This window comes from Nannobrachium achirus (genome assembly GCF_963921795.1).
Source record: "Nannobrachium achirus genome assembly, chromosome: 21".
Lineage (NCBI taxonomy): Eukaryota > Metazoa > Chordata > Actinopteri > Myctophiformes > Myctophidae > Nannobrachium > Nannobrachium achirus.
This window is the reverse complement of record NC_137828.1, coordinates 30,616,686-30,626,862: the sequence shown is the minus strand read 5'-3', so window position 1 is coordinate 30,626,862 and position 10,177 is coordinate 30,616,686. Positions and strand designations below refer to the sequence as shown.

Genomic DNA, 10,177 nt, shown 5'->3' with positions numbered 1-10,177 from the left:
AACCTCTTTGCCGAAAATAGCCGATCTGTGGGCTTGTAGATCTGCTATTTTTGGCTAAAGTTCTCAGAATACGGACGCTAGGGTTCAAGTGGTTAATATAACAAAGGAGGAAAAAAAGGTTTTTATCACACAAAGATTTGGAAGACCCCCTGTAGTAACTCTGAAAACCCCTGGTCTATTGTGTATATAAGTTACTAATTTCATTCTCTCCATTCTGTGTCTGCCTGAACCTGTTTCCTTCACCTCAGAGGCATTCAGAGCACCAGTCTTTAGGACGGGCTCTGATAAGAATGGTTTCTCTCTGGGCTTCCGGAAGAACATCTCTCAGGTCTTTGGAGACGAGAAGAAATATTGGCTGCTGCCCGTCTTCACCAGGTGATGAGAATGGCATGTTGGATCACATAAGGCAACAGCTCTACAAGCACCAGAAACGGAATTTAAAGCTTTAGGAGCGGAGACTGTCGGCTATATTTTCGTCCATGCCTTACCCCTTATCCCTAAACGTTTTTGCCCTTTTTTTTTTTTTACTGTTTTGAAAAACATTTTAAAATTCTTCAAATAGCTGATCTACATCGACACGTTGTGAGCTTGTAGATCAGCTATTTGAAATATTCAAAGATGTTTTTCAAAATAGTAAAAAATGGCAAAAAGGTTTGTCCACTCATGTCGGTCTGTGTTTCCGTATATCTGTGAACAGCTAATCTCGGGATCCAGGTTAACAGCTAATCTCGGGCACTGTGTTGGACCTACATGTATATTAAAGGCCATTTGGGCTAGACCAGATTCCAAATGGCTACGACTGCCTTCCAAAGTTTGCGGGCCCCGGTTAGGCAACCTGGCCTGGCATTTCTAATTTATACCATTGTCATTCGCTGACAAGATCAGATGCACTTCAAGCTAAGTGATACCATTGTGTGACAAATTATGAATTAGGCTTTAGTAAAGACATGTTGGTGGCAGTGGCTCAGAGGTAGTGTTGCCGTCGTAGAACACAGAGGGTTCCCAAAGGGTTCCCAGTTCAGGTTACACCCCGCCACTCCGACATGTCTCCATTCCGACACTAACCCTATCTCTAACCCTTACCCTAAACTTAACCTCTATGGAAGTGTCGCCACTCCGACAATAAGAAGTCAATTTCGGAGTGGCGACATGTCGGAATGGCTCCCCCAGAGTTAGTGTCAAGAGTCCTTGAGAAAGACTCTGAAGTCTGAACCCCTAGTTTCTCCCGGTGAGCAGGTTGGTGCCTTGCATGGTTTCCTCCGCCATCGGTGTGGAATGCCTGTGTGAATAGATTAATGTAATGCAAAATCTCTGTAAAGCGCCTTGGATAATGGCGCTATATAAATGCACCATTTACCATTTACGTTCTTTACTCTTCATTTGTTTGTGTAGCATAAACATCATGTTACATTCAGTATGTGTGCATTTGGGTCGCTGGGGTTTTGAGCTCTGTCTCTTGTCTTCTCATTTGACACCAGCCAGGGAGACGGGCTGACGTTCGCCACACAGTTGGTCAACGTCAACAACGTAGACTCAGAGCAGGCCACAGTCAACCTGCACCCAGAGCCCAGTAAAAGGTGATCAGACAGACGTACTGTAAATCTTCAAAAATGTTAACTTTGTGTACTTTTCACAGAGGAGATTGTGTGCCCATCTTATGCCTTTATTTAGGCTAGTAGGTAAGCTCCAAAAACGTACTTTTATTACTGCTGCAACATTTCAACACTTTTATGGTTTAAAGCAGGGGTCTTCAACGTGTTCAGGGCAAGGACCCCTTAGTTGAGAGAGAGATGAAGCAGGGACCCCCACAATCTTGTCAAAGATTCCATATCCTTTCATCGTTTGCCAGCACAAAAATCAGTGTATTTTGGATTCATGTCATTTTTTTCTTTGCCAAAAATAGACGTTCTACAAGCTCACAGCACCTCACACTGTGAGGTGTTGTGAGCTTGTAGATCTGCTATTTTTGGCCAAAGTTCTCAGAATCTGGTTAAGAATCTGGAAAGATTTTCTTTCTATCACACAAAGATTTGGAGGACCCCCTAGGGGTCCCGGACCCCCTTAGACCTAAGACCTAAAAGGGTCAAGACCAGGCCTGGAATTTCATCATTTTAGGGGCAAGGCCAGTTGGCCTTTACTGTTGTCAAACTTTTGAGGGCACAAAGGCCAAGTGCCAGGGCAGGAAGGCCATCAATTAAAACAATGATTTTAAGTCCACGCCAGTCATAATTAATTTAGCTTAAACATTAAGGAAGATTACATTTTTAATTAGGCTAATGTAATACCTTTCAATTAAATAAATATCAAAAAGCTGTTTATTTATGTTTTTCCATGTGCAGTGGTGTAAAGTAAGTACATTTAAGTATTGTACTTAATTTGTTATTGTAATTTTGAATAACCTTTAGTTACTAGTTACTTTTTATATAAATTATAATATTATTATATACATGAACCACTAGCCCTATTTAGGCTGTTTTTTAAAAGCTGTAGGATCAAAACGAATTTATTTTATTACATACATTTTACTTAAACATGTTGACGACAGTCCTTATTAATCATAAAAACAAATTCAGTATCACACATTGCTTTTTTCTTAGTTTCCTAGGCCAATTACCAAAAAGCAGACCATTTTACCTTACTTCACCCTATACTTTTGCGCTTCCAAAAAGTGTCCCAATTTACCTGACTTCACCCTATTGTTTTACACGTAACAGCGTAGCCTACTTTGCGCTTCATTGCAGAGCTGCCTGCTGCTGTACAGTCTCAGTCTTCATTTGGATCATTGGATTTACAATCTTTTCTTTCTTGTACAAACATGTGATTTAAAGGGGAGCTTTAGCAACACAGCACATTGGATACAGCTCGTTTTGTGTTGACGGCACTCACAGCAGGCAGCGGCTTGAAAAAAAAGGAAAGAGAGAGAGAAAAACGTTCACTCTCTTGCTGCCTTGGACATAAAGGGAGACAAATGTGTCCGTCCATGCAGTGAGCAACTGGAAAGCTGGCGTCTCATATTATCAAAACTAACTAGCACAGCACACAGGTGCAGCCAATGACATTAATGCACATTGTCGTAAAATACAGACAAGACAAGCAGCAGAGCTCCGTTTGAAGGCATTCGTTCGCACGTCCAGATGTATTCAACAGGATGCGTTAGATTTAACTCCCGTTTAGCCCGGTGATGCAGCTTTTGTGTTGTATAACACTGTGTCGCGGGACTCCGGTGGCTGCTACGAGCATAAATCGAATCTACTACTGGTCATATAAGGAGCTCAACCAATCGGGCACTGCTGTCACCGTAATGACTGGAAAATCGCGCAGATGGAAAACGGTGAAATGAAGTTAACGGACTGCTGTGGGCACCGGGGCACCACGGCCACTGTGGCCGTTTGGGCATGTCATTTTTCGAGGGGCACACGGCCAAAGAGAGGGGCAACGACGGCCATGGCCGTCGTGGCCGCCGTGAATTTCCTGCCCTGGTCAAGACGTTACAATGACCACTGCAGATTTGACTACGCCCCAAATACCCATTTGTGTGTCTCTGACGAACATAAACCATTTTTCATCTAGCAGACTAAATGTTGCTCCCGAATGTTACACCCAGGCATACTGAAACCTTGTTATTTTTCAAAAAAAAGTATGCCATGAGTAGTGGCCCTAAATTATAGTGAAGCTTGATCCCCAAGATATCATTATGGGCTGTCCAAACAACCATATTATATGTCTGAACCCAATTAGCTGTTTTAATGCCTTATGTCTTTCCAGCGATGTCCAAGGCTTAGCAAGCCCGCTCGGTGAGACCGAGAACCGCCTCCTAACCAATGACCAGCACAGCAACAACATAGATCATCTGGCTAATGACACCCTGAAATCAGGTAAATTAGATAATAATAACAATAACTATGATGATTGTCAAGTCAAAAGTTAATGTTTACCTTTTGGTGTATTGTGAATTTGTGATTTCTCTGTGTGTGACACCTCTCTTTGAAATGTCCTGGCCCCACAGCAGAAAGTGAGACCATCACAATCTCCATGGAGAGCGAGTCATAACCAGGTGAGCCTGGACCCGAGATCAGTGATTTTAAACCTTTTATTCATTTTAAGGATGCCCGATTTTATATGCTTTTAGACCGCAGACCCCCCTTTGATAGGGTGACTAATATATTCAGCCGCTCAAACCGGGACTTGAACCACTGTTCCCTAAAACCGGGACACTCAAAGCAATGTGCACGTTCACTGCGCACGCGCGCGTCCATTCTCTAACGTTCGTACATGCGCACATACGCACCGTAGGGTTACGTAGGGTTGCATACAGGCAGTGAGTGATTGACAAACAGCCTCAGTGTTGAATTAGACCATATTCAGACATGCAATGAATTTGTTCATGTTTTCTGGATGATTAGGTGAGCATGTTTTCGTGAAAAGAACATGATAAATGTCTATGCAACCACTGAAAACAGCTACTTAACTATTATTTTAATTCTGGCGAAAACTGGGAAAATTCTGTAGTGAATGTTGAAAACTGGGACATATTAGTGTTTTAGAGATATTTGTTGGGACTCGGGATGCGCAGCTTGAAAACGGGACAATCTCAGCCACATTTGTACACACTCTTGAGTTACCGAAGTGTAAGGGTTCATCTGGACCCCCTGGTGGTCCTTTTGACCTGACCATTGAGAACCAGTGCTCAAGACGACAGCAATCACCTCGGATGCAGTGCTCACTAAAAACCTCTTTTGGCACAGATTCTTGGCTCAATTAAGTAAATTATTACGGTGCTGCTGATATTTCTTCTAAGACAGCTGAAGATAGCAGCGTAATGAGCGCAGATGTTTCCTCTTAATGACCTCCCTCCCCCTCATCTCCTTTGCCTCCCACAGGAGAAAGCCCTCTGCCGTCGAATACGATGCCTTAAGCAGCGCTACACACTTTAGTTTGTCACCATGGAAACCGCCTCCCCGGCACTCATCTGCCTTCCTTCAGATCCATGCGGAGTAACCGCCGAAGTGTGTTTTCTCCTCTGCCCATCATCACACTGAGCCCACACATTGATGTTTTCAGCATGCAGCGTCAGGAGTGAATTTTACACACACACACACACACACACACACACACACACACACACACACAAACACACACACACACACGCACACACACATTATGAACACATTAGAAACACATTCGTTGGATCATTTGGTGTGTTTCTTCTCCCTGTAAACGAGGAAACCCTCAGCCTCCTCGGCCACCCAGTGTTCATCAGGGACTGGTAGTGGATATAAGAGCATGACTCGATGCCGGGAAAGGAAAAGCAGCCATTTGACCGGGGAACTCTGTGTTACAGGGTGCACTGTGGGCTAGTATGAGGGCTTGATTGGACCGCAGAGTGAGACGGGCAGGAACAGAAAGGATTTTTTTTTATCACCTCGTGTTTTTAGAAGGGCAGAAATGGATGCCGTCATCACGGATCAGTCAACATCGTTTTTTTTTTGTGTGTGTGTTTTAACTCATGATGTTGTGCAATGAGTGTATGGACCGCACCTTAGAGATGGATCATGCCAACCAAAACCTGGACTGGACTACAAAATGGAAAACCAGTGCGTGTGTGTGCGTGCACTTATCTGTACCGAACCATTTATGGAGAAAAAAAAAGAAAAACGTGGGAACTGGGTTTTGGATGTCATAGAGCACAAGATGGCACATTTGCACTTTCTGAATTAAGTATCAATGTCCATCAAACAATGTGCTGCTTTTTATCATGTCCCCCCCCCAATCCGGATCGAGTGGATATAGGCTGGCTATACGATTTACCGCACGTGCTTGCGTGCTTTTTGTGGGACTAACAGGAACAAAACTAAAAAAACGAAGATCAGCTTTATGTGTTTGGTTTACACGTGTTCACCTGCTGCTTCTATATCCACCCTTTCATCTGGGAGACGCAAATGTCGCTGACTACCCGTTCTTTGATGTCTGCTGACAATTGTGTTGAGATGGAGCTATCCCTTTTCTTTCGGGTTCCCATTCCCCCCGTGGCGTTCCCTGTGTTTTCTGTTTTTCTACAGCTCGGTGCTTTCAGCCTGTGCAAGTCCACCTCCGTTCATTGCCAAATAAAGGGCTGTCCCCATCAGGAGGTCCGACCTCTGAATGAGAAGTGTTTACAGCATGCCACCTTTTACCTTGCTTCAGCACCTCATTGTTGGGCCAGTGTCATCATAACCAATTCCAATACGTTTTGGACATTGTATGGTATAAATGTTCTTTTTTTAGTTGGTTTGTTTTAATTTATTTCCAGGGTCCAAAATATATTTTCAAATGCATCTTTGGCCTTTTTGTATTGTTCATTTATACATTTTCTTTCTTCTGGTTTTTCTTCTTCTTTTTTTACACTTCTTGCAGTACCAGCGCTGGCCAGGAGGTGGCAGTAAACATCCTGGCTATAGTACAGTATCAGCAGCTAGCTTGGGGTCAGTTCATTTTCAGTCTAGTCAGCTAGAGCAAGTGAACTTTTCACTCAAATTAAAATCTTGTTTCAGTTCACCCTGGTGCTCGTTTAGGACTCGTGGCTAATTTCCGTTTACAGGTGAAAGTTAATGGAGCCCCACTCTGATTTACAGAATGTTCTGTAGACTGGAGGTGAAAAGTACAGCTTCTTGTCTTCTGCACTAGACCTGCATGTACATGAGTATTTAATGTAGAGCTTTGACCTCCAATCGTCATCATTGAGCTCAGACTTTAGCTTAGCGTAGGGTCCTTAACAGTGACGTGTATTGTGCCAGTGTAGGTGAATCTGACAGAATATTTGAAGGTTACTTCCCGCATTAGAGAAATTAGTATACGAGCCTGCGTTTGGAAATTCACACTTAAAGAAACTAAAATGAGAGCTTCATTGATTGAAGTAATGGCACATTAAGGTATTTAAAAAAAAACAGCCAAGCAGGTTGAGTGTCCAGGAAGCTTTTTGTGTGTGTGTGTGTGTGTGTGTGTGTGTGGGGGGGACATTTGAATGACATTCGCTTCTAGATGCAGTTACTTAACCAGGGTAATGGACCTGCGTGAAGTTGACACCCCATATGATGAAAACATATGTAAAAACTGTGTATTTCTTTAGTACTGGATTTGTGCTGAATTGTTCTGTAAATTTTATAATTTGTGCTGGTATCATTTTTGAGATATTTTAAGTTTGCTGAGCCTTGCACCCCCCAATTATTTGGCTCCAAATCTGAAAAAAGGGGTCTCATTCTTTAGTGCTGGATGTGCTCTAATTTGTGCTGTTGAAATGATCAATTGTGTTTTTATATATAAATCAATTGATATGTTATGAATTAGCTGAATTTAGCAGCAGTACAGGGTTTGACCGACAGAGGGCAGTGTAGAGCAGCAGTACTTGATAGTAGAACAGCAGCAGAACAGTGGTGGTGGTGTGTAGAATATCTTGAAAATGATACCAGCACTAATTATAACATTTACGGCACATTTCAGCACAAATCCAGCACTAAAGAATTACACAGTTTTTATATATGTTTTCATCATATGGGGTGCCAACTTCACGGAGGTGGGAAATGGACCTAATTAAAAACTTGATACATTTCCGCTGATTCATTCAACATGGTCCTGGTCACTCTCCTGGCTGTTGCGGGAGTCTCCTCTTGAAGAAACCTGTCAGAACCATTGTGACGTACAAGTTTACAGACATGTTTCCGTGACAATAGTGAGTGAGTCTGTTATGATTATGATGATGGTGTGCGTGTGTGTCTGTGTAATTATTAATTATATCGTAATGAATGTAGGCCTACAACAGACTAAGACTGTGGGGGTTTTGTTGTGTGGTGATTTAAAAGTCATTTAGAGGGGCCAGCTACAGTTTTGATACTGTATTTTTGGGAGGATTCTTTTTCTTTGTTTTTTTCTTTTTCTATTACTGTGCAGCTTCAGGGGTTCTCAAAGTGGGGGTCCGGAGCCCTCAGTGGTCCTTGAGGCGGTTCCAAGTGGTCCCCAGTTAAATCATCGACCGTTAGTAACCAAATTTACCCTTACAGGTCTGCAACTCTGAGAAGCGTACACTCTCAAGAGTTGTGGGGGCCCGTGGGTGGCCCTAATGAATACCAAACGGGCGGTCCTTTAAATATGAAAACTTGAGAACTTACTGGCCTAATTAATACTGTGTGAGCCAAGCCATGGCTTATAGATCTGCACTAGATAGATAGATCTATATGAGCTATACAGCTTGACTCGCACAGTATAAAGGCTCATGGAGGATCCCAACGATTCCAGTTGAGTTTATGATCAGACTGTGGGATTGCTGTTTCTGCTGTTTTTCTTTTTTTTTTTTTTCTTCGTTCGTTTTATAAAGGTTGTAATTGAGTGCTAATAGAGCGTAGGACCTGGCCTTTTTTCACACGACCGCTGAATTCTGTCGCCTTGGACCTGTCCTTGTTTTTACTAAATGCTTATTTTCTTTCTCTAGGCTGTTCGGCCTCGAGACTAAAGTGTGTGTGTGTGTGTGTGTGTGTGTGTGTGTGTGTGTGTGTGTGTGTGTGTGTGTGTGTGTGTGTGTGTGTGTGTGTGTGTGTGTGTGTGTGTGTGTGTGTGTGTGTGTGTGTGTGTGTGTGTGTGTGTGTGTGTGTGTGTGTGTGTGTGTGTGTGTGTGTGTGTGTGCGCGCGCGCGCGTGCGTTTGTTTGTGTGAGTGGGTTTGTTTGTAATGCTTAAATGAGTGTAATTTTAATTGTTTGTGTGAGTGGGTTTGTTTGTAATGCTTAAATGAGTGTAATTTTGTAATATTGTTGTCTTGGGAGAAACGCCTCTGTGCAGCCATGAGATTTTTTTAACACACCTCTGTACATACATCCACATGCATAATTTAACATAAAAAATGGCCCTGAAGAAGACGGATTTATACTTTGTCGCATGGTTGGTGTCGCACACCCAAAAAATATATATCGATCTACAAACCCACAACACGTTGCGGCACAACACGCTGGGAGATTTTTAGATCTGATATTGTCGACACTGGGTGCGCATTTGCGCAACTAAGTGCAATAGGGGTTGTACAAGTACCATCTTTACACTCTGCATTGTACTGTGTACATCAGAATAATGCTCAGAAGCATGGTGTGTGACTAAATGTGTTTTATGGTGAAAACTGCCTCTTTTCTTTCTTTTTTTTTTCTTTTTTTTCTTCTTTTTTGTCGACTATTAGCTTGGTGCGTCAGGTTTGAAAATCAGCTTGACCCTTGTCTTTTGAACCTTACCCAAATCGTTGCTGTCCCGTGGAAACCTTGTATGTCCAAAATGGTTAAATTTCATGAAAGAAAAGAGGCTGTGCACCAATGAATGCAGTGTAATTTATTTTTATTTTCATTGGTTCAATATTTATAAAACAGACACACTTAATCACTTTATTTTATTTTGTTATTGCATAATATACAAGTTCACATTGCAGAATGATGGTACATGTGAGCTTGTGTATTGGCTATTTTAGCTACTTTCGTGTGACACTCGAGCATGGTGAAGCAGGGTGTTAATTTACGAAGAGGTTTCAACCTGGAGATGCGTGGTTTCCGCCTGACAGGGACGACATAAATGAAGCCATAGGGACTCCAGTCATAACGGAGAGAAGAATCATTTCTATCCCTTTTGGGTTTTTTTAACTAACACTCAAGACATTTTACTTCTGCATGTACCGTGCAGATGTAACCTATTTGAACTCTGCATAATGCCGCGTCTTGTTTCTTTTTGTTACAATGTCCTATTTTACAATGTACTGTGTATATATTGATAATGTAAGGATAAAAAGACTGCATATATATTTTTCTTGTCTGATTAATTTTACCGTTCCTATTTTGTGAATGAATGCCTCTACACAATTAACGTGGACATAACAATAAATGTTCTTTTTTTTAAGCATCCTGTCTTAATAAAGCCGTCATTGCTTTCTTTGGCTAAATCGCAACTCCTGCATGGTTGCACAACCATAATCCATGAACATTGAGAAAACAAAACGTTCACAGATTTTGCAGATGTGCATCGATTTGCAGCTTGATTCAATTTATTTGGGTGTGCAGAAAATACGACTAATCACAAATAACATTGACAGCAGTGCTGCACACATTAGGTAACCAGTAAGACTCCCTAATCGGGAGATAAGCGACCGTAGGTCTCGCTAGAAGAGGGCCATGTGAG

General features: G+C 42.2%; 1 protein-coding gene across 1 annotated transcript in view; it reads left to right on the top strand.

Moving 5' to 3' along the window:
- The window catches only part of LOC308307173 (palmitoyltransferase ZDHHC20-B-like), a 24,019-nt gene extending 14,173 nt beyond the window's left edge, over positions 1 to 9,846 (top strand). The window contains exons 9-13 of the mRNA XM_080752344.1: positions 249 to 375; positions 1,479 to 1,577; positions 3,766 to 3,875; positions 4,007 to 4,054; positions 4,881 to 9,846. Coding sequence (XP_080608470.1) covers positions 249 to 375; positions 1,479 to 1,577; positions 3,766 to 3,875; positions 4,007 to 4,050 — 380 coding nt within the window. The 3' untranslated portion in view covers positions 4,051 to 4,054; positions 4,881 to 9,846. The remainder of the gene's footprint in view (positions 1 to 248; positions 376 to 1,478; positions 1,578 to 3,765; positions 3,876 to 4,006; positions 4,055 to 4,880) is intronic.
- Positions 9,847 to 10,177: the final 331 nt, after the last annotated feature.